The sequence below is a fragment of the Phacochoerus africanus genome, chromosome 2 (genome assembly GCF_016906955.1).
Source record: "Phacochoerus africanus isolate WHEZ1 chromosome 2, ROS_Pafr_v1, whole genome shotgun sequence".
Classification (NCBI taxonomy): Eukaryota; Metazoa; Chordata; class Mammalia; order Artiodactyla; family Suidae; genus Phacochoerus; species Phacochoerus africanus.
Genome location: NC_062545.1, coordinates 90,493,044 through 90,517,074, shown reverse-complemented (window position 1 = coordinate 90,517,074; position 24,031 = coordinate 90,493,044). Strand labels below are relative to the sequence as shown.

Below are 24,031 nucleotides of genomic sequence, written 5' to 3'. Positions count from 1 at the left end.
TCATTTCTGCTGCACCACAATAGGAACTCTGTCAAAGGTATTTCTTTACTTCTTTCTTAGAGACATTCAAGTGGAGCTCCCACTGTGGCATGGTGGGTTAAGGATCTGGCATTGCCACAGCTGTGGTGTAGGTCACAGCTTCAGCTCAAATTTGATCCCCAGCCTGGAAACTTCCATGTTCCACAGGTTCAGAAACACATGCACACACACACCCAACACAAAGCCAAAAAAAAAAAAAACCATTTAAGTAAGAGCTCTGGTAACACCCAACCCTAATGAATACTCTAAAATCCCCCGAGAGCCCAACCACCACCTATTAACCTGTCCTTGCTGAAAATATAATAAAAATGCCAGAAGAAACTGAATGACTGTGTCTAAGCAGGTGACCTAGACAGGAAAGTTATTTCCAAGAAATGATAAATACCCTTTGGGCCATATCCTGTCTTGGACTGTTTCTGGCACCACTTGCGCTATGTGGCCACCATCAGAGTGTGCGGGAACAGCCAACACAAGAACACGATTTCCAGGAGGGAATGACCCAGGCAGTCTCTGGAGCTGTGTGAGGTCCCCTAGCTGTCCCTTAGCACAATAAGATCTGTGGAGATGCACTCCTCCCTCCCAAGGATGGGACTGGAGAGCCGCTGTCCACAGCAGTCCTAGAGAAGTCCGTTATTTCTTAGTTCAATATATAATACGATGTTCCAGGACAGGAACAAGACTCTAATCTTTTAATCCCATCCACTCCTAAAAGCACATTAAATTGCATCTTAAAAATATATTCACAGATGGAAACTGGAGTTGGAGTGCCTTGAAGCCCCTCCACCTCCTATCCCCAGTGGATTTCATCTCTAAGATGCAGTTCAGAATAAAGCTATCCAATACATGTAGAGTTGGTCCTAAAATTACAAAGAAAAACTGCCCTGGTGGTTATTCTTTATCATTACTGAAAAGCAAATGTGTTGTGCTGCCAAGTTCTCTTAGCGGTTGTACTTTGCAGGTGGCTGAATTCCAAGATCCAGATTATAAACATCCTGTACATGCATGTTAAGCCCTTTGCAGCGCTCTCCGCCTGATGATGGTAGGAGCTTCTGGGCAGAACTGTCGAGAGCATGGTGGGAGCCAGTGAAAAAGCAAAAACAGCAGCAGAGACAGTTGATTAGGATAAAAGTCACCAAAGAACAGCAGGTAGAATCATAAAGAAAGCAATGTTTCATTCTCTTGACACTTTGGTTTGCTCAAATACAGCATGTTATGGTATAGTAAAATGAAAGAGCTTAAATGCCAGGGGTGGGGTGAGGAGAGAGGGGAGCATTTCAAAACCAGTTGAGTGTCCTGGTTTCTGAAAGGAATGATGTCCACTTTACAAAATAGGGGAAATTCCCTCTCAAAACAAACTAACAAAAAAAACCACATCAGTATTCGAAATGGCAAGCTCTCTTGTTTAAACGTGTTCAAAATCATATTGCATAGTCTTTTTTTCTCAACATTCCTCTCCTACCTTGCAATTCCATTGTCAGGGCATATCTATCATGGTTGCTCAACATTTTTAAATACATTTGGTGAGAATGGAGCTATAGGCAATGGTGATCTGATTCGGTGACTATGACTATCTTGTGAGGCATCTACCTCCATCCTATACAAATTAAGCCCAAGTTTTGCAAGAGACAGGAAGTCCAGTGTGGAAAGAAAACAGGGGACAGCCTTTTTACCACGAAACATGATGGTTCCTGGGCCAAAAACTGCTTATATAAGATATGACATCTACCCTTCCCCAGTCATCAAGAGCAGAGATCTCCAAATGATTTTGAAACCCTCACAATTGAGAAGTGGAAAATAGGAGTTCCTGTTGTGGCTCAGTGGTTAACAAACCCATATAGTACCCATGAGGATGAGGGTTCAATCCCTGGCCTTGCTCAGTGGGTTAAGGATCTGGCGTTGCTATGAGCTGTGGTGTAGGTCACAGATGTAGCTTGGATCCTGAGTTGCCGTGGCTGTGGTGTAGGCCAGCAGCTACAGCTCTGATTGGACCCCTAGTCTGGGAACCTCCATATGCTGTGAGTGAGACCCTAAAAGGACAAAAAAATAAAAAATAAAGAGAAGTGGAAAGTAACAACCTGTAACTTAGTACTTATTATTGTTGTAAAGTTCACCCCATTGGCTTAACGATTTCAACAAAGGTGCTACCTACATGAGACCTCAGATGCTAAGCTTTTAGCCTTGAGCTCATTTGTGGTTATTTGACTGCAAAGCACCATGTCCCCTTTAACATGGTTAATCTTCTCACAGACACTTGGCATTTTGCATTCACACACTCTTCATGCTTATGAAAACATGCTTAAAATTAATGACATGATACAAGCATAAATAATAATAATATATTTCTCCATACCACGCCACACACCCTCACACCTGCACGCACACAGAACCATGAACTGTTTCTATACTTGCAAGTAAAATCCACATTTAACTGTGAAAATGTTTCAGTCCAATTAAGCTATGCATGATGTCATTTTATTTCTTGGCAACGACGCATCAAAATCTCCTTTCTGCTATTTTCTATCCATTACAACCTATGTTGAGCTATAAAGCTTCCCTTTGGCAGCTCTATTCAAACTGCTCTACAATTTAAATCAGTTGCACACTTGACTAGAGTCTGAATCTGATGCTAATGGCTCTAAAATTCCAAAATCTTTACAATATACACAGACACACACAAATAAGTAAAACTCTGTTTTTAGGATTCCACATTTCATTTTCATTTTATTTCACATTTAATTGTTTCCTGAAATCATCTCAGAAGCTTTTGTTTTTGCAAAACTTAGGAGGTCCAGGCCCTGTGATAACTAGATGTTTTTTGCTTTTTGTTTTTTAGCACATGAAGCAGATTTGGAATTTGATAGAGGCCAACGACAATTGTTAAAACTATTTCCTATTTCATAAGAGGGTTCTTGAAAAATCAATTACTGTGGAACCAGGCCTATGAAATTTGATTTTCAATTAGGAAATATGGGAGCTGGCTTGGGAGAAGATGTGATCCAGGCCCCATCTCTTACTGGTTTAACTGATGGGTCCATTTTCTAGAATCAACACTGGGTCGAGAAGTCAGGCCCTGCCTTAGACCCAGCATCCCCACAAAGCACAGCGCATACAGTAGTTTGGCTCATTAGTTCTGTTCTCCAGCCTCAAAACAAATTCACAAAATAGGAAAGATACATGGCTGTTAGTTGATTATTTTATGAACAAGTCTTTAAAAAAAAAAAACCTTAAATTAGTACATGTAAAGGGTTGGCATGAATGGACGGAGGTTCGCTCTCACAGCAGCGGAAGCCCCCTGCACAACATACCCCCTCAGCCACTGCCCTCAGCCCTTCCCCCTCCAGGAGAGGTGGCGCTGCCGGCCGCAGACTTCTTCAGCTCTATTTTCATAGACTGAGTCTCAGCTCGAGGCTCGAATTTGGTCAGATTTCCTGCTCCTGGGGCTGCCACTACTGGCTTTCCTGCTTTCATACCTTTTGACATAGGAATGCGGGTAGGGGTAGGTCGCTGGGATGACCCGTCTGGTCCAGACTGTAAGAGAGAGAAAAAAAGAAACACAAGGCCAGTGTTGGTGAGTTCCCCTTGGAGATGCCATCCATCTGAACCTAAGCAGAACTCCGACTCTTGGACCACACTCAGATGACCCCTCCCCAGACAAGGTTATTGGGAGAAAGTTGGAGTAGATGTCCCATCCACCTTTTGCTCTCCAGAAACATCTTGGTCAGGAGTTCCTGTCATGGCACAGTAGAAACGAATCTGACTAGGAGCCATGAGATTGTGGGTTCGATCCCTGGCCTCGATCAGTGGGTTAAGGATCCAGTGTCTCTGTGAGCTGTGGTGTAGGTTGCAGTGTCTCCACGTTGTTGTGGCTGTGGCGTAGGCCGTCAGCTGTAGCTCCAATTTGATCCCTAGTCTGGGAACTTCCATATGCTGAGGATGCAGCCCTAAAAAGGAAAAAAAAAAAAAAGAGAGAGAGAGAGAGAAACATCTCGGACAAACCTCCTTCTCGACCTTCCCGAGCCCTGGACCTACTCCTCCGCCCTTACTGGAGGCAGCCTTCCTCCTATTTCAGAGAAAACACAGGCCAGCGGGTAGGAACTCCGGCACTTTTCCTCCCACTGCTCCCCAAGTCACCTCTTTTCTTGAGATGAAGCAGTTCTCCCTTCGCCTCCTAATGAAGCCAACACTTCTCGTTTTTTATCGTCACTGCTGACCATGCCCTCCTCAAAATGCTCCCAAAATGCTCTTGCGGTGATTTCCTTACTTGGGCCTCACCCACTCTCCTCCTGTCTCTGATGACTCCTCTTCACTCTCGTCCTGGCTCCTGGTTCTAGCCTGCCTGCCTTGGTGATGTTCAGTCCTCAGCCCTCTTCACTTTTCCCACTCACCCCGAGAATCACACCTGTTATCACCCACATGTTGCAGGACCTTGAAACTTCAGTGCTCCCACTAAATACAGATTCTGTTTTCCAACCATGTGTTAGACATTTCCAGGGCCCCTCAGACAGGCATCTCAAATATAACCTGCCCCAAACATTACTTACCTTCTCCCTGAAACAGATGTCCCCCTGGATTTCTCACTTTATCCATCCCTACAGTCAAGCCAGTAATCTCAGAGCCACCCTCTATACTCGATTTGTCATGAAATCTTCCATTCTGTCTTCAATATATTCAATCTATCTCTGGCCCCTTTAGTACTACTATGGTTTAAGCCTATGCCATCTCCAGCCTAGAGAACTGCAGCAGCATCTTTGTCCTCAGTCTCTGTCTCCTCCAATTTGTCCTTTAAACTGCTTTAGAGACATCTAAAACCTAAATAATGCTGTTTTTTTTTTTGCTTTTTTCTTTCTTTTTTTGTCTTTTTGGGGTCCCACCACAGCATATGGAAGTTCCCAGGCTAGAAGTTGAATTGGAGCTGCAGCTGCTGGCCTACACCACAGCCACAGCAATGCAGGATCCGAGCTGCATCTGTGACCTTTGCCACAACTTGCAGCAATGCCAGATATTTAACCCCCTGAGTGAAGCCAGGGATCAAACCTCCATCTGCATGGATACTAGTTGGGTTCTTAACCTGCTGAGCCACAACAGGAACTCAGATAATGTCATTTTTAAAAGCATTGCCCTTTTGATGGCTCCCTTTGTCTGCTCTCTGAGATTAAATGTCACTTTCTTTTTTCTTTCTGGCTGTACCCGCAGCATATGGAAGTTCCCGGGTCAGGGATTAGCAATGACCCAAGCCACTGCAGTGACAGCAACACCCATCCCTTAACCCACTGAGCCACAAGGAAACTCTCTAAATGCAGGCACATCTTTAGTATCTGACCCCAGTGGCCTCTCCTATTCTGCACCTACATTTTGTCTCCAGGCCCAACTGCTATTGCACAAAGGGACTGTTCATGGGTCCCCAACATGCCAGCTCCTCCACACTGTCACACCTGGGCACACCCTGTTCCCTTTACTACTCCTTCCTTTCTCTCTCTTGAAAATCTCTCCTTATCTGCCCCAAGCGAAGCCTTCTCTGGTGGTTTCTTTGTACAGATCGCTCTGTACACTGGAACCACTAGGTAGATACCAATTCTGCTTCTCTTGCTAAGCCAAGAACATCTACAGCACCTAGCGCCAAGCCTAACGTGTGGCTAATATCCAATAAATGTTGAATAAATGCACATATGAACTAGTCACACTATTCGATTTCTAAAAGAGATATCCCAAACTTTTTGTTATCCTTGATTTTATGGGATCTGACATACCTGAAGTATGTGGGCCATCATATGGGCCTTAGAAATCTTAGGGATTTGTTTTGGAATCCTATAGGATTTATTTTACTTTAATTTAATTTAACCTAACTTTTTTTTTTTTCCCACTGTACAGCAAGGGGGTCAGGTTATCCTTACATGTATACATTACAATTACATTTTTCCCCCACCCTTTCTTCTGTTGCAACATGAGTATCTAGACAAAGTTCTCAATGCTATTCAGCAGGATCTCCTTGTAAATCTATTCTAAATTGTGTCTGATAAGCCCAAGCTCCCGATCCCTCCCACTTCCTCCCCCTCCCATCAGGCAGCCACAAGTCTCTTCTCCAAGTCCATGATTTTCTTTTCTAAGGAGTAACCTAACATTTTATTTTTATTTTAATTTATTTTATTTGGCCCTGGCTGCACCATGCAGAAGTTCCTGGGCCAGGGATCAAACCCAAGCCACAGCAGTGACAACAATGAATCTTTTTTTTTTTTTTGTCTTTTTGTCTTTTTGGGGTCACACCACAGCATATGGAGGTTCCCAGGCTAGGGGTCCAATCGAAGCTACAGGTGTTGGCCTACACCACAGCCACAGCAACTCGGGATCCAAGCTGCGTCTGCAACCTACACCACAGCTCATGGCAACCAACGCTGGATCCTTAACTCACTGAGCAAGGCCAGGGATCGAATCTGAAACCTCATGGTTCCTAGTCAGATTCGTTAACCAGTGAGCCATGATGGGAACTCCAACGATGAATCCTTAACCACTAGGTTACCAGGGTACTCCATGGGCTTTACTAAGTAGTCCAAAATGTTGCTGCAGAGGGTAAGCCTATCTTGATCTGACCCTTAAAATGGGAATAAGACGTTTCAGCACAAAATCTGTTCTAAACAACAATTACACTTCCATCATCTTTTATGAAAGTCCAGGCTATGCTCTGTGTTGCCTAAAAAGCAGTATTGAGTTATTTGAGAATGGTGAGCAGTTCTGAATGCTATTTGGCTTGTGTAGAGCCAATAACCAAAACTTTTACTGGCAAAGCAGTTAGTAATTCACACTTTGAAAGTCTGTCTTGGTTCTACACTTGTTCACGGAGAACTGAAGTAAATTATAGTGAAGATGTGGGGGAATAAGCCACAGTTTCTATACCTAAATAATAAGTTACCTATCTTTCTTAAGAATTTTCAACATATGCTGTAGAATTTGTTTAGAGACTAGGAATCATAATTTCTAGTCTAATTAGTTTAAATTATTATCTAAATAGAAGATGGTTTTCTATAATTTCATTTACCAATTGTCCCCAATAAATGAAGACAATCAATAGGGATATTCTGAAAAATAGGATTTATTTTTAAGTTCTGGATTTTATAGTTTGGACATACTTTTTCATAATCCTTCATTTAGCCTTCCAGATGGTATTAAATAAATATTTATCACACATCTGCTCTCTACATAATACTATGAATAAAATATACTGTGTAGACATATAAACTCACTTTTTTTTACTTTTAAAAAAGGTTTTGATATAATAATCTTAACCTTACTTTGAACTAAAATATGACTATGGTCATACACAAATGTGTATTGAAGATTTTAGGTTATAGAAATACAACCCAGAAACAATTTTAATTTTTTTCTGCATATTGACCATTTTTCACCAGTCTCCATTTTTAAAAGCAATTTAAACATAAAAATCATATTTTAAACCTTATTACCATAGGCAAAACTGCAAAGAGGCCATCCTTGCAAGGATTTTTGGAATCTCCATAATTTACATGAAAAAAAGAAATTATCCCTTAAAAAACTTTACTCTTTATTTTGTGGCTGAACTTGGCTGCACCCATGGTACATGGAAGTTCCCTGGCCAGGGACTGAATCCAGCGGCAGCTGCAACTGCCCTAAGTAGCAATTGTGGGCAACCACTGATCCTTTAACCCAATTCTTTAATCCCCGGTGCCAGGGATCAATACAAGCTGGTGCAGTCAGATTCTTAACCCACTGTGCCACAAAATGAGCTCCAATGAATAAAATATCAGGCCCCTTTTTATTCTCATTTCTTTTTTTTCTTTCTTTTTTTTTTTTTTTTTTGCCATTTCTTGGGCCACTCCCACGGCATATGGAGGTTCCCAGGCTAGGGGTCTAATTGGAGCTGGTAGCCGCTGGCCTACGCCAGAGCCACAGCAACGTGGAATCCCAGCCGCATCTTTGATCACGGCAACCCCGGATCCTTAACCCACTGAGCAAGGCCAGGGATCGAACCCACAACCTCATGGTTCCTTGTCGGATTCGTTAACCACTGAGCCACGACGGGAACTCCTATTCTCATTTCTTGGTGTAGATAGTCCCCTAGGAAACATCTTGGAGGGGGCTCTGGCATATGCAGGTGTTTCGCTGGGTTTGGACGCTGGGTTTTTCTCCCCTGCTCCACCCGGCCTGAACTCTGGACCCTCCTCTACTCACCACTGACTGGGTTCCTCGGGCGGACGAGGTTGTGACTGGTGTGATGGTGATGGTGCTGGTCACTTTGCTGGCGCCCGGGCGTGAGGACAGATGGTTCCTGGGAGAGCGAAGGACCGTGCCAGTGGCCACCTCCTTTTCAGCTGTCACGCTGACAGGTCGGACGGTAATCACTGGACTTGCTCCTTCAGCTGACGTCCCAGGGGAGCGCTTAAACTGAGAACCCAAATGAATATGAATTTTATTGTCTTCCGTGGTTATGATGTTGGCATTGGAGTTATACTTCCGGACTGGAGCTGGAACAGTCTGCTTCTCTGGGGTGACTTTGAGGACAGTCCTTCCCATGGGCATTTCCTGGGGTTCCGGAGGGATGATCTCAGCTGGGGCCGCGGCTGTGGACACCGTCATGATTTGGATGGGGGATGTGGGCCTGTCTGCAAACGCCCCTCTTCCACTTTCCGGGGCTTTCTCTCTGGAAAACGTAGTAATTGTGACAGGGGACGTGTCTCGCTCTGTGCCGAGAGTAGCATCTCCACTTTTTTGTTTTTGAGACATGACATTGGGTGATGGAATAATGGTTATCCTCGGTTTCTGATTCCCTAAGGTAGGAATGACGGTGGTACTAGAAAAAAATTCTTCCGCCGTGGGGCTTGTTATCTCCAAGGTTGCGGTGCTGTTCTCGTGGTCTGGGGTCACTCGGATGTGCAAGGGCTGGCCCTGCTTGGGTGAAAGAACCAGCTCTCCCGGGTGCCCTGGACTGGGGTTTGTTCGCGGTCCTTTCTCTGGAGTCATTGGGGGTCCATTTTCTCTTTTTCTCATCCACGGAATCCAAGACTTCCGCATGGTGAGCTCGTTGGCCGCTGGCGGATACCTGTCGAGAACCGAGGAACGTTCCATGGGTTTCTTTAGTCCCACCTGTCGAAGGTTACTCATGATGTGATTTTCCTCTTGGAAGGATTTCCGAATAAACACGGCTGGTGTCTCCTCCTCTGCAGCCTCGCTGCTGACAGCATCTGTCTGGACTCCCGTGGATGTCACGGGAATGTCCACCATCCTCCTGCCGTTCACACTGGGTCTAAGGGCACGGCTGTAACGCTTGGAAAGCTCCAGTTCTTTGGTCAGATGCAGGACCTCCTGCCCCATGTTTTTGTTCTTATTTTCTTCTTCCATAAACCTTTGTTGAAGGACGGAATAATCCACCTGGAGCTGAGAAAGCTGATCTTCCTTGTTCATTAATTCATGGATCTTCTCTTTAAGAGCTTGCACTTCGGCTTTTAAGTCCCGGCTCTTGGCTTCTTCCAGCCGAAATCTGTGTCTCAGCTCAGCTTCCTGGCTCACAGCCTCACCTTTCTCTATGGCTTTGTTCTTGGCCATTTGGTGTTTTATCTCCTCCAGTTGTTGAGACAGGAAGTTTGCCTTGTCCTGCTCGGTTCTAAATTTCTGCTCCAGCTGATCGTACTCATCCTCTGTCTTCATCAAATCTCCTTCAACCACCTCCAGTTGCTGGAGACGCTTCTTCAGTCTCTCAATTTCGAGGGTTAGTTCCTTAATTTTGTTATCTTCTGGGCAGGTGAGTTCAGGGCCTTTTCGAGACCGACCTCTTGTTATTTCTCTTTCCACTTCCTCTATCCCATCAAGTCTTTTCTTTAATAAGTCAACACTGCAGCTCAATTCAGAGGATTTTTCTTCTTCACTTTTCAGTTTCCCTAGTAACTCATCTCTCTCTTTTGTCAAATTGTATACCTTTTCCTCCATTTCAGATTTCAGTTTTAAAAGCTTCTTACTTTCTTCAATGAGTTTTTCAGTTACATCCATAACCTTTCCTTGTTCCACCTTAAAATTTTTATTGAGTCCATCCACTTTTCTTTCTTCTTGCTTTATTTTTTCCATCATATTTTTCCTTTCATCCACCAGCATGACAGTAAATGACTTCAGCTTGGTGAGATCATCTTTTAGGCTTAATTCAGCCTTTTCCAGTCTACTTTCTGAACATTCTAGCTCTTTAACCCGACTCTTGACCACCTCCAGTTCATTGAGCAGGTCCTTGGTTAAGTTCTTTTCTTTCTCCAGATTTAAATGCAGCTGGGTACACTCAGATTTACTCTTGCTAAAGGCTTCTTCCAGTTTCTCCAGTTCAGACATTCTCTTCTGTAACTTCTCAACCTCAAGTTTGAGCTCACGGCTGTGGTGTTCTTCCTCCTGCAGCTTCTTTCTCAGTTCCCTGCACTGGGATTCAGTTTTCGTAATCTCCTCATCCTTACCCTCCATCTCAAGGACACGCTTCCGTAGATTTTCCACTTCCGCCATGAGGGTGGAGTTGCCACATTCCCCTTTGGCGATTTTATCTCTGAGTTCCTGAAGCTCTTCCTCTGCCTTCTGCAGATTTCTGTTGGTCTCTTCCAGCTCCTCGATTCTTTGGGTCAGACCCACCACCTTGAGTCTGAGTTGCCTGTTGTGAGATTCCTGATTGACCAACTTTGCGTTCATCTCTTCATGCTCCTGGGAAAACCTTGAAGCCTTGTGTTCAAAATCAACTTCCAACTTGAGCAATTTCTGTCTGTCTTCTTTGGATTTGGAAGTAATGGCTTTGAGCTTTTCTTCTTCTTCCCTCAGCTTCTGAGTCAGGTCCTGTACTTTCTGGCTTTGTAGGCCAAGTTGCTCGATATGCATTTGCCTTTCATCCACCAGCATGAGTGCAAAGGACTTGAGTTTCACAAGCTCATCTCTCAGTTTGTTGAGCCGCTTAGCGTTTTCCTTTTCTTTGCGGGCTTGGTAAGCCTTTTCTTGTTCAAGGAGTTTTTTCAACCTAGAAAACAAAATACATTAAAATAGTCTGTGTTATTATTTTAATAATTATATGTTATACTTTATATATTATGTAATATATAAGTAATATTTCTTATAAATATTGAGATTAATCAGCAAATAAATTTGTCTTAAATATTAACTAAAAATAATATGCTTTTACAAGAAATCCCTTATCAATTACTACAATATAAAGGTTTAATAAATAGCCATTAATGAAACTAATCAGAAATCAAGATGCTGATTACTGATAGTGAAGGGTAGTAACTAGAAGGGGGTCTGAAGAGGGCTTTTTATTTTTTCTTTTTAGGGCATCACCTGTGGCATATGGAAGTTTTCAGGCTAGGGGTGGAATTGGAGCTGCAGCTGCAGGCTTACACCATAGCCACAGCAATGGGGGTTCTGAGCTGAGTCTGTGACCTATACCTCAGCTTGGGGCGATGCTGGATCCTTAACCCCATGATTGAGGCCAGGGATCAAACCTGAATCCTCGTGGATACCAGTTGGATTCTTCACCCACTGTGCCACAACAGGAACTCCTCTTTTTTTTTTTTTTTGGAGAGGTTTTTTTAGGTACCAGTTTCTGTTTCATAATTTGCATGCCTGTTACACAGAATTGCTCAGCTCATGAAATTTCAGTAAGTTGAACACTGATGATATCAATGCCTTTCTGCCTACATATTATACTTCAATAATATAACCCTTTAGCAAACTTGGGTTTTGCCATCACAAAGATTTTTCTTAAAATTTTATGGCTGTACCCCTGGCATACGAAGGTTCCCAGGTCAGGGATACTAGTCAGGTTCATAACCTACTGAGCCACAATGGGAACTCCAAACTTGCACCGCTTTTTAATAGCTCTTTTTAATTATCTATCAAACAAAGTTAATATTATAATTACATTTACCATATGTAATGTAAGAATGCCCTTAGTAATTTATGCTTGTAAGAAAAGCAAGTTATAATCACTTATCTATTTGTTGTAAGTACATTTTTTCTTTCAATATATTTTGAACTTTATTCTGAATGATTTATTTCCAATTTATGACTAGATGAGCCAAGTAAATAGAAGTTAATAGTTTCATACTGCATTGTGCAAGAAATGGATATATACAGAGAAACTATTTATAATCAAATCCAGTGTCAGATAATTACTGTAGAAATGGCTCTGCTGATGTCATTAAGATTTTTCAATAAATTTATTTTTATAAAATACACCCTTGTGTCTAAACATCTATTAATTAAAATCCATAACTTCCAACCCATTATGACTTTATTCCTAAAATAAAAGAAAAATATTTTCAAATCCTACAGCCTGGCATGAGCAATACTGTAATAGTTTTACTAATTGTGCTTCTTACATGTGTATAACGGCATTTTATTGATTATCTTTTTACTTGGAATCAAAGCAATTGAAATGTCCCAGAACTATAGAGTAAGAGAGATTTTAAGGGATATTTTCAAATTCCTTGATCTTAACTAGATAGTCAGAGGTAAATTCACTAAAAAAACCCACAAAAACTGCCTTTGACTTTAAAACTTAAAGTGTTAAAAGTTCTAAAAATATTTGTTGAAGAATATTATGCCTCTGTGCTATTAAAAGCAGAGGGTTGGAGTGGCTAAAACCTAGGCTTTGGGGTCAGATATAGACAAATCTGAATTTTAGTCCTGCTGTTTTCTAACTGTAACCTCTGGCCAGTCACTGAACTGCTTAATAACCCTCAGTTTTCTAGTTTGTACAGGAAGAAGCAAGGGATATTAATAGCTCCCTTACAGGTTGTTCTGAAAATTGAGGCAAAAGAAGTAAAGAGAATGACATATAGACACAATACATGGGTATAGTAAGACACAAAAACAAATGGATCTGGAGAGTATGCCGTTCTCACCATATGGAAAGTCTGTTAATGCTGGTTTTTTTTTTTTTGTTTTTTTTTCTAACTTTTTAGGGCCGTACCTGCAGTGTATGGAAGTTCCAAGGCTAGGGATCCAATTGGAGCTGCAGCTGCTGGCCTACAACCCAGCCACAGTAACACAGGGATCAAACCGAGTCCTCATGAATACTAGTCAGGCTCATTACCACTGAGCCATGATGGGAACTCCCAGTTATAATACTTTTCATGTTTAATCTCTAACTACTTTTATGTCATTATCCTGTCTTTGATGGTAAAACCTGGGACACTGATGTTTCAGCCAGAGAAAAGGAGAGGGCTTCTGATCCATAGACAATCCTGTGATCCAGGGAACTTGTGAACCTTGGAACTTGGCTTCCACAAAACCACATTTTTTCAGGCCCTCTTACCTGTGATTATTTCTCTTTTTCTAAGTCTATTAAATTCTTTCTCTTTTCTACCGCACCTTAAACCATTCTCATCTGTAAAGTAGATCTAACAGCAATACAGCCCATTCTTTTCCCAGTTGGTGTAGCTGAGGGTGAGATGCAGGACTTAGTAAATTTATATAGCTCAGTTGGGACAGTCTGCAAAGAGTCTTCCATGCAAACAACCTGCACTCAACTTTCTACAGGCCAGGCATAAGGGCTGGGGAGGATGGGATACATTGTGAAGAATTTGCAAAAGATAACATGGACTTTGTGACTGCTCACTCACTGGAAGGAAGAGAGAGAGAGACAAAAAATATCTACTTCAATGCTTTGAATCTGAATAATTACAAATGATATGTAAACCAGCTGTGAAGGAAAAAAATAAAAATCATTAAGAAAAATTGCAAATAATAGTACCTTTAACAGAAATAAGAAAAACAGGTGAGAAAGGGTATCAGCAGAAATTGAACGATAGTTAACAATATTGTATTGTACACTTAAAATTTTTTTAAGGAGTTCCTGTGGTGGCTCAGTGGTTAACGAATCCGACTAGGAACCATGAGGTTGTGGGTTCGATCCCTGGCCTTGCTCAGTGGGTTAAGGATCCGGTGTTGCCATGAGCTGTGGTGTAGGTTGCAGACATGGCTCGCATTCTGCATTGCTGTGGCTCTGGTGTAGACCAGCAGCTGCAGCTCTGATTGGACCCCTAGCCTGCGAACTTCCATATGCCGCGGGTGCAGCCCTAGAAAAGACAAAAACGCCAAAGAAAAAAAATTTTTTTAAGAGGGTAGATCTCATGTTAACTGATTTTTACCATGATTAAACAATCAAATAAACATGCCAACAGTTAGAAATGTAGTGTTTTGGAGGAAAGTCCTATAAATTGCACAGCTCATGTACACCTTAACCCATTATCCTAACGCCTTTCCATTGTCATCACTCCAGTCCAAGTCCCAAGGATCTTTTGCTGATAATTCTGCAATAGTCTCTAAACTGGGCCCCTCACAACTTCAGCTGTGCCACTTGTGAGTAGTATGATCTTGGACAAGTTATATAACCTATCTGTGTATTTCACTTTCCTCACTTATAATTGAGCAAAATAGTACCTAAATCATAAGGTTGGTGTGAGGTACATATCAGCTAAAAAATGGAAAGCACTTATGGCAGTGCCTAACCCATAGTAACTACAGCTAAAACTACACTATATTATAAATTTATAATTATATTGTTATTATTCTATTCCATTTATATCATCATCATTACTACTTACTCTGACCCAAATTTGGATGTGGTTATATCACTCCCTGGCTTTCCATGGTTTCCTATTGCTCTAGGAATAAAGGCATGATGAAGTCCACACCATGGCCCAGCCTGATGTGATTTCTGACTATGACACAGCCATAGCAACCCCAGATCTGAGCCTCATCTTTGACCTACATCACAGCTCACAGCAACACTGGATCCATAACCTATTGAGTGAGGCCAAGGATCAAACCCTAAACCTCATGGTTCCTAGTCGGATTCATTTCTGCTGCACCATGACAGGAACTCCTGGGTTTTTATTTTAATAAAGGAGGTGATAGGCCCTTAGATGTGGAAATAAATGTGATCTCCAAAGGAGAAACTATACATAGAGAGAAAGGAAAGGATGGAGAAAAAGCTTTGGGAAGTGCCCAAAAATAAAGGGTAAAAAGAATGAGAAGGCGCTATACAATGCCTGTTGGTCGAGAGAGAGAGGAAGAAAGATACAAGCATAGAGCCACAGAACAACACAGGAGTGCCAAAGAAAGGCCGCAATTGTCTCCATTTATCTACCTCTTCAGTCAATCAGGCATTCTACTTTCAGGTGTTTTTTTTTTTTTTTTCCTTCCTACATATCTAGAACTCTTCATTTTCACAGGAAACAAGCATTCAGAAGCATTATCATATCATTGTGATATGATATGATATCAGAAAACGTAACAACTATGGCATATTGTGTCTCTTTTCCAAACAATTTTCTAATAGTTAACAATTTAATTAGTTAATTGGCTTTTTAGGGCCAAACCTGTATGATATGGAAGTTCCCAGGCTAGGGAGGTTGAATCGGAGCTGCAGCTGCCGCCCTACACCACAGCCACAGCAATGAGGGATCCAAGCTGCATCTTTGCCCTACACCACAGCTCATAGCAACACCAGATCCTTAACCCACTGAGGGAGGCCAGGGATCCAACCTGAATCCCCATGGATACTAGTCACTAGTCGGGTTTGTTACTGCTGAGCCACAACGGGAACTCCACAATTTCATTTTAAATAATTAATTTGCTCTATGTTATGGGGCATCATTTCCCTGTAATTATGCTATTGAAGGAGCAAAATAAGAGGCTGATGATGCTATTTGTGCCCACTGGTCCTACCATTTCCCTCTGCTTTCCTTTCTCCTCTCTACCCATCCTGCCTTTTTTTAACCACACACTGCTTCTAAACATATTAACATAAGAAAGAAACAAACCAGAAGGCCAAAACTAAGAAGGTGGATTAGTTCCCTAATTCTCATCAGCAGTTACAGGCAGAGCCTTAAGTATCCTGAAATCAAATTTATTCTTGGCAATTCTTAACTTCCTGCAAGCATTTTATCTTATTTAGAGGACAAAAGGAGGATAATAATCTAATATATTTTTCAAAATTCTCTTGCCTTTCTTTTTCTTTTCTTTTTTTTTTTTGGCCCTCACACACGACATATGGAGGTTCCCAGGCTAGGAGTCAAATTGGAGCTGTAGCCCCTGGCCTACACCACAGCAATAGCAATACAGTGATTCAAGTTGTGTCTCTGACCTACACCACAGCTCATGGCAACACCAGATCCTTAACTCACTGAGCAAGGCCAGGGATCGAACCGGCATCTCATGGATACTAGTCAGATTCATTTCTGCTGAGCCACGATGGGAACTCCCTCTCTTGCCTTTCTTAATAAATGTATTCCTCATTTCTCTTTCATATCAAATAAAACTGTATTTTTTTAACTTGCAAGTTTGTCATTTGTAAACATGTTCAGAAATTCAATTATTTTCAGCTAGAAGACATTACTTGTGTAGGTCCAAACATTCTGAATGTTTACGGTGCACACATTTATCAAGACTCTTCAAAATGTATAATTAATATTGGTTAATATTATAATATATAAATTATATGTCAATAAAAAGATATTAACAAAAATAATATTAAAAGCCCCGGAAAGTGTTCTGACATGTCAGATAATGTATTTATTGTAAACAAATACATTAGAATAACTTAAAATATCATAGAACATATAAAATAGGTTATTAATCTTAAGGCAGAAAGAGGTGAAAGCAGAAACTGAACTTACACCTCCGTGGTGACCAGAAACGCTGCAGTGGGATTCTTAACTCACTGCGCCATGATGGGAACTCTGGTTCTTAACATTTTTAATGGCTTGTAAAACATAACAAAGAAGATGAGGCTGACCCTGTATGTGGCCTGCAAAGCCTAAAATAGGAAGGAGTCCAGTAGAAACAGCAGTAAAAGCATAGAATTGGGAAGTAGACCCAACAGTTACATATCAAGCGTGGGATCACTGTGGGAGAGGCAGGAAAATGTCCCTTGTTTTCACTTAAATTCAAATTTAAGGAAAACTTCTCTCACTGGATATGCCAACATGGTTCTCAGTCAGTGCAAATCACAAGTTGGGTAACTCGAGAGAAACAGCTGGAGGAGAAGGTCACGATGCTCAGAAAGGGCACCTCGACTTTGAGGTTGTTGAGATCCTACAGTGAAATGCTTATCGGTAGCCTGGAGTTCAGGAGATGAATCTGGGCCAAAGATACAGATTGGGAGTGTCCACTGACTGGTACTACCTAAGGCCTTGGGAAAGGATGAGATGAGTTAGAGGTGTGAGACATGAGAGAGAGAAAGGGGCAAGGACAGAAAAAGACACTGAGACAAGAAACACTGAGGAATTTAATGCGAGCCTGAATGGGGACAGCGAGAGTCAAGAGGGAATCCAGGCAATGCTGGTGGGCTTGCAGATGCCAGGAGTGCAGAGAGAAGCATAAGGAAGAGGTCATGTCCATGGTGCAAGACTCTGGGGCGGGGGGGCAAGTGAGAGGCAAGGTAATGTCTGTTGTTTTCACTGGAATTCAAATTTAAAGGAAACTTCCCCTGGATATGTCAATACAGATATCATCAGGATTTCATGCAAGCAGTTTTAGTGGAACTTGGGCACAAAGTACACAAAGATTAAAGCTTAGCCGAAGAAAAACCAAGAGGGGGAAAAAAATGGAGACAAGTATCTGAGACTAATTATTTGAGACCCTGATTGTAAAAGGAAGGAGAAGCAGGGACGTGGACACAGGAAAAACAGCTAGAGCAGGGATGACATTTTTAACCTCTTATATACATGAGAGATATTAGCACATTCCACTTGAAAGCTTTTTTTTTCTTTATAGGAATAGTCCAGTTCATAAATGATGATAGAATAATAAAGAGGTAACGATAAAATACCACCATTTTGCAAGCCCCAGTGAAATGATGGGTACAGGAAATGCTCGCCAGTGTCTCCCAAGAAAAGACAGCCAAGAGCTTCCTTGTGGAAGTTGTGTTCCCAATGCAGTGGGTTAAGGATCTGGCGTTGTCTCTGCTGCAGCTGGGTTGCTGCTGTGGCATGGGTTTGATCCCTGTCCCAGGAACTTCCACATGCCACAGATGAGGCCAAAAAAAAAAAAAAAGACATAGAGCAAGCTAGAAACTGTATGCATGTGAATAAATCTCCACTCAAGAAACATTCTTATCAAAACATTGAAACTAAATCATATCAGGCTCCTATAAATAATTATTGTTTATAGAAAAGACAGGGCAAGAAGCATATTAAATGACATTGTGATGATACAAGCAGAAAAATCTGAAATGTAGTGGAGTATTCAGGATTTTTAAAACCTATTGTTTTCAATAAATTGCAAGAAGAAAAGAGTGGGTGAGGGGAAACCATAGATTAAAAGAAATTTAAAAGATATACCAATCAACCAATTATAATGTATTTGGATCCTCATTCAACTTTTTTTTTTTTTCTTTTTAGGGCTGCATCTGCAGCATATGGAAGTTCCCAGGCTAAGGTTCAAATCGGAGCTACAGCCGCTGGCCTACACCACAGCCACAGCAACTCTGGATTTGAGCCACATCAACCTACACCACAGCTCACCTCAACGCTGGATCCTTAGCCCACTGAACAAGGCCAGGGATCAAACCTGCATCCTCATGGATCCTAGTTGGTTCGTTAACTGCTGAGCCACGAAGGGAACTCCTCATTCACATTTTTTAAAAATGAGACAATTGGAAAAATTATGTTAAGGAATTATTCTTCAAATCTAAGTATGATAAAGGATTCTGACAATGTTTTTAAAAAGGACTCATATTTTAGATATTCATATTGAAATATTTATGAATGAAATATGGCTAGAATTTACATCAAAATAATCTAGGGGATTTTGGATGGAGGAAATCAGACTTGTCATGAGTTGATTAATTATTAAAGGTAATTGCTGGGTTCTTAAGAGGGGGTTCATTATGTTAGACTCCAAGGCCCCTTTGAGGAGATTGAACTCAAAGCCTTTGACCAAGACAACGGAGTTCCTATTGTGGCTCAGCGTAAACAAATGTGACTAATATCCATGAGATCACAGGATCTATCCCTGGTCTCAGTGGGTTAAGGATCCGGCATTGCCATGAGCTGTGGTGTAGGTTGAAGACAGGGCTCGGAACTGGCATTGCTGTGGCTGTGGTGTAGGCAGGCGGCTACAGCTCTGATTTGACCCCTAGCCTGGGAATCTCCATATGCCCATAGGCCACAAGTTCGGTCCTAAAAAAAAAAGAGAGAAAGAGAGAAAGAAGAATTACCGGACCCTTATCATCACCCCACCCATCTCATTGTAATGTCCCTTCCCCCACCCTGAACAACCAGGTCTAGCAGACATAACCTCCAGGGATTCTTCTGGGAACTTCTGTATAACCTGTCTCCCCTGCAAATAAGGTATTCTGCCTGAGACCAATCAGAAGATCAAATATGCCCCACACAGAGGCCAATCAACACTCAGCCCTCCCTCATACACAGTGGGCTAGGGCAGGAAGAATCAGGCCTCCATTTGGTCCACAGATGGGGCTATAGGGAAAACCCAACTGTAAGGCTGGGCCAGTCCCTACTTGTGGGGCGGCCCGCCCTCTCTAAGAGTATACTTTTCTTTAATAAACTTACTATAATGCACCCACTGTTTCAATTCTTTGCTACTGGCAGGCGAGAACCAAAGAAAACAATGCAGCCCTAACAATTATACACTTCTTTTTATTTCTGTAGATGTTTGAAATGTTCCATAATAAAAATTTAACCCCCTTTTGTAATCTTAAGCTTTGCACCATCCAGGTCTCAGCTACTTTGGCCTCTGGTCATATTTTTACTTTCCTTCCAGGACCACATGACTCTCATATTTCTGTGACTATGGGAGATTCCTTCATCCTGTTCCATGTTTACAAAATTAAGCTTGTTAGAGATTTCTACTTTTTCTTCCTTACTGGGATCCGTTTATGCTTCCTCAAACTTACCCTAGAAAAAGCACCTCATTCTGTTCTAAATTTGTTAATTTACCTGTCCTTTTAGAGTCTAAGGATCAATCATCTAAGATCAATCATTTTGGAGGGGAGAGGAAAGCTGTTTTTAAACCTTCTCCCAGTTATCCGTCTTTGAAATAAACACCTTCTCTGGAACACTTGCCAGTCTGTGCTCCTAGAAACTCAGGGCCACACCAGGCTGTAGTGGCCCTGCTTTTCTCGCATTTCTTCCTTGGAAGTAAATCATGTAAGATTTTTCACAGATCTTTTTCTTCGACTTTCTTGATACTCCAAATTTTTTCAACCCTTTCTCCACATTTCTCAGCCTTAGCCCCAGAGGGGCTCTTTGCTTCCTTTCGATGTGGTCACTTGTCACCATCTTAATCCAACAGACCCCACTTGAAACCTTGACTGTCACCCTAGGTTTGTTTCTCAGCCAGACCAGGCTAGTTCCTCTTGTCACTATTACCTTCCCCACCCACTGCTTTTGTTCTTCTCCCACTCTCCCTGTGTGTATGCCTCTCTTTTAAGAGAAAAAGCAGATTAAAACTAACAGGGGCGCAGTAGTAATTAAAGATGAATGAGCCTCAGGAGAGTCAAGCTTGTATGCAGTCTGAAGTCTTCGATCATAATGCATGTTTCTTCCCCAACTGGAGCAGATAGTACAGAAATAAGCAGCTTGGTAACATGATAGGACATGGTTTTACCGAATGACTTAGGAAGAAGGGTTACTTTTTCACAAATCACCTCAGTCCAAGACGGTGACTATTATAATTACCCAGAATTATTCTAAAGTCCCCGGTATACTGTACATAGCTGGGATGAAGTAGAGGAGGCTGGGCTGGGCAGGGGTAGAGTCGGCTCCTGTCCTTACTGGAAATTTTGATATTTTTGTTCATAATGGATTTTTTTTGCATTAATTTCTTTTTTCTTTTTTTTTTTTTTGGCCGCCCCGGCAGCATGAGAAAGTTCCTGGGCCAGGGATTGAACTCACATTGCAGTTGTAGCCTTCATGACAGCTGGATCATTAACTCACTGCACCCTGGGGAATTTTCTTGCGTTAACTTTAATTTTTAAAGACAGTACATTAAAATATTGCATATCTTGATTACTAAGTTTGGAACTCCCAATGTGGCTCAGTGGGTTAAGGACCTGACTTAGTCTCTGTGAAGATTCAGGTTTGATCCCTGGCCTCACTCAGTGGGTTAAGGATGCAGCATTGCCACAAGCTGCAGCATAGGTCACAGACACAGCTTGGATCCATTGTTGCCGTGGCTGTGGTGTAGGCCTATCGCTGCAGCTCTGATTCAACCCCTTGCCCAGGAACTTCCATATGCTGCAGGTGCAGCCATAAAAAGAAGAAAAAAAATGAGGATTGAGTTTTTTGTGCCTTAAATGTGTGCCTGAGGTGAGAGTCTTATTTACCTTATCCCAGTCCCAGCCCTGGGCACTAAGTGCTAATCTTTTTTTTTTTATATATATATAATGAAATGGTGGATCCTTTATAATAGGACATAGACTTTTGAGCTTTGTTTCCATTTTGTGTTGATTAGAAGTGGAGATGACCTTACAAAAGCCCTTGTGTGTTTTTCTTTTCCTCTGTTGGAAAGACCAGCAGTATGGCAGCATATCTATTTCACTTCAAACATTTGACCCTAACCCAGTAAGTGCGATAGGGGCCTAGCTCACTTACTCTGATGAAAAAGAACTTGGTGATACAGATTAAAAGGAAAGAAAAGGAAATCAGTAAACTTTTTGCTTTTATGAACTGCAAGAAAAGACCTTGAACTTATACATACATGCTAATTTAAATTTATGAATTCCATATTCAAATTAGTCACTTACTGGAGTTCCTGTGGTGTCTCAGCAGTATTGAACCTGACTAGTATCCATGAAGATATGGCTTTGATCCCTGGCCTTGCTCAGTGGATTAAGGATCTGGCATTGCCATAGCTGTGGTATAGGTCACAGAGAAGGCTAGGATCTGGCATTGCTGTGACTGTGGCATAGGCATTCAGCTGCAGCTGTGATTTGACCCTTAGCCTGGGAATTTCCATATGCTGCAGGTGTGGCCCTCAAAGGCAAAAAAAATAAAAAATAAAATAATAAAATAAATCACCTACTGTATTACTAATAAATAGCTCTTAGTCACTGTAGAAATTAAAGTCTAAGGAATTGTTTGGTTTTGCCCCAAACCATTGAAACTACTGATAGTAGCATGGAGAACAAGCTACTTGAGAACAAGCTTTCTAATCATATGCTCTTGTATGAAGCTCCCTGAGTCATACAGAATTTAGCCATGATTCACTAATTCACTCAACAATTCAACAAAGATGTGTTGAAGACCCTACCACTGTCAAATAATGTATTAGGTGCTTGGAATAAATAAATAAATTGCAAGGCTATTTATGCTTTAAATACAGGCTGCTGGGGGCCATGTCAGGGTAGAGATGTGATTGGAAGAAGTAATTGCTCAAAGCTTTTGTAATTGTTGTTTTCAGTGCTGTCCCCCTTCTGTCGGGGGTATCCCATATGGCCTCTTTGGTGGCCCTCCTCTCTAGGGAATCAGTCCCATGCTGAGATGCCTGGCTTGATATGCTAAATGAGGACTGGATTTCAGCCCCTATTCCTTTTTGGTCAGGGGCTACCCACTGCACAACACAGGCCCCCGTCCCAGGGATTCTTTCTCCTTCAGGTTTCGGTTCATATCTGTCCCTGAGAGAGGCATTGTCTGACAGCCTACTGAACACAGCTTCCCCAGGCACCCTCTGTCATTCCTTCCCTTTCACTATCTGACATTATCCAGTTCATCTATTTGTGTACTGAGACTTGTCTATTTTTCCCCCTCTCTACAGAACAAAAGTCCTGTGAGAGCAGAGCCCAGGGCTCACTCTAAGCCACCCCCCAGTGCAGTTCCTAACACACAGTAGAAGCTCAATCAGTTTTTGCTCAATGAATGAATGAATAAATGAATCCCCCGGATCAAGAATGGGGGAAATGTTGCACCAGGGAGAGGGAAATGAGCATGCAAACACGAGAAAACAGATCTAATTCCGACCAGCAGAGCCAGCCTCCAAGTACACAGGAGGAGGTGGGGCAATGTCAAGGGATAAGATGCCAATGGAAGGTGGGGTCAGGCCTTGGAGCAGAGCAGCATGAATGTTATCCTAAGGAGTCAGGCACCATTCTGAGGGGCGAGGTACAGAGTTGAAGGACCGTAAGAGCGGTGATAGTTAAAACGTCAGTACTTGAGAGTCTGCTGACCAAGGAGGTGCACAGATGACAGAAAGGGGAGACTAGAGGCAGGGAGACAGTTATGTACCTACTGCAAATTCCCAAGCCAGAAAAAGAGAACAAGACTAAGATCACACTGCAATATGAGAAAAGGAGATTGCAGGAAGAGTTAGGATGTAGACCTGTCTGGTTTGGGTGACTAACTGAATGTGAAGTTTCCTGCATTTTGACATGAATGACTGTGTGAGTGATGGTGTCCACTATGTGACCACACTGGCTCCATGAGCATCACAATCTAGCCGAATGGTCTAACCGGTACAATGGGGACTCTTAGGGAGATGGTTAAGATGGACAGATTGCCCAGTTTTTCCTCGAGAGCATAACTATCTTTTTGAAAAAGCCAACTCAACTGAATCAGCATGACAAAAGTTTAGGTCTTCTCTAGAAATCCAACTTTTTGAAACACTTTCTTTTAGATTTCAATTTTCTTCATCTTTGGGGGAAAAAAAGTATAGTTTTCTCTTATAAGCTTATAAGGGATGCAAATTTTTTTAACTCAATGAATTTTACCATATTTATAGTTGTATGGTGATCATCATAACCCAATTTTATAGCATTTCCATCTCAAACCCCTAGCCCATCCCCAACCCCAACCTGTCTCCTTTGGAAACTAAGTTTTTCAGTCTGTGAGTCAGTATCTGTTTTGCAAAGAAGTTCATTGTGTTCTTTGTTGAGATTCCACATCTAAGTAATGGCATATGACATTGGTGTCTGTCTGACTAACTTCACTTAGCATGATAATTTCTAGGTTCAAGGGATGAAAATTAGGGCCCCAGACATCTT

At 41.9% G+C, this 24,031-nt stretch overlaps 1 protein-coding gene across 3 annotated transcripts in view; it reads right to left on the bottom strand.

Annotated features, from left to right (window-relative positions):
- FILIP1 (filamin A interacting protein 1) overlaps nt 1-24,031 on the bottom strand; it is a 206,741-nt gene that overhangs the window by 13,046 nt on the left and 169,664 nt on the right. Inside the window, exons 5-6 of one of the 3 annotated variants that reach the window (XM_047763740.1) lie at nt 8,239-11,041; nt 3,510-3,567 (exon numbers count right to left, since the gene is read on the bottom strand). In XM_047763740.1, coding sequence (XP_047619696.1) covers nt 3,510-3,567; nt 8,239-11,041 — 2,861 coding nt within the window. Of the gene's footprint in view, nt 1-2,731; nt 3,568-8,238; nt 11,042-24,031 lie in introns of those variants that run through there. The other 2 variants (XM_047763735.1, XM_047763725.1) reach the window with 2 other exon arrangements.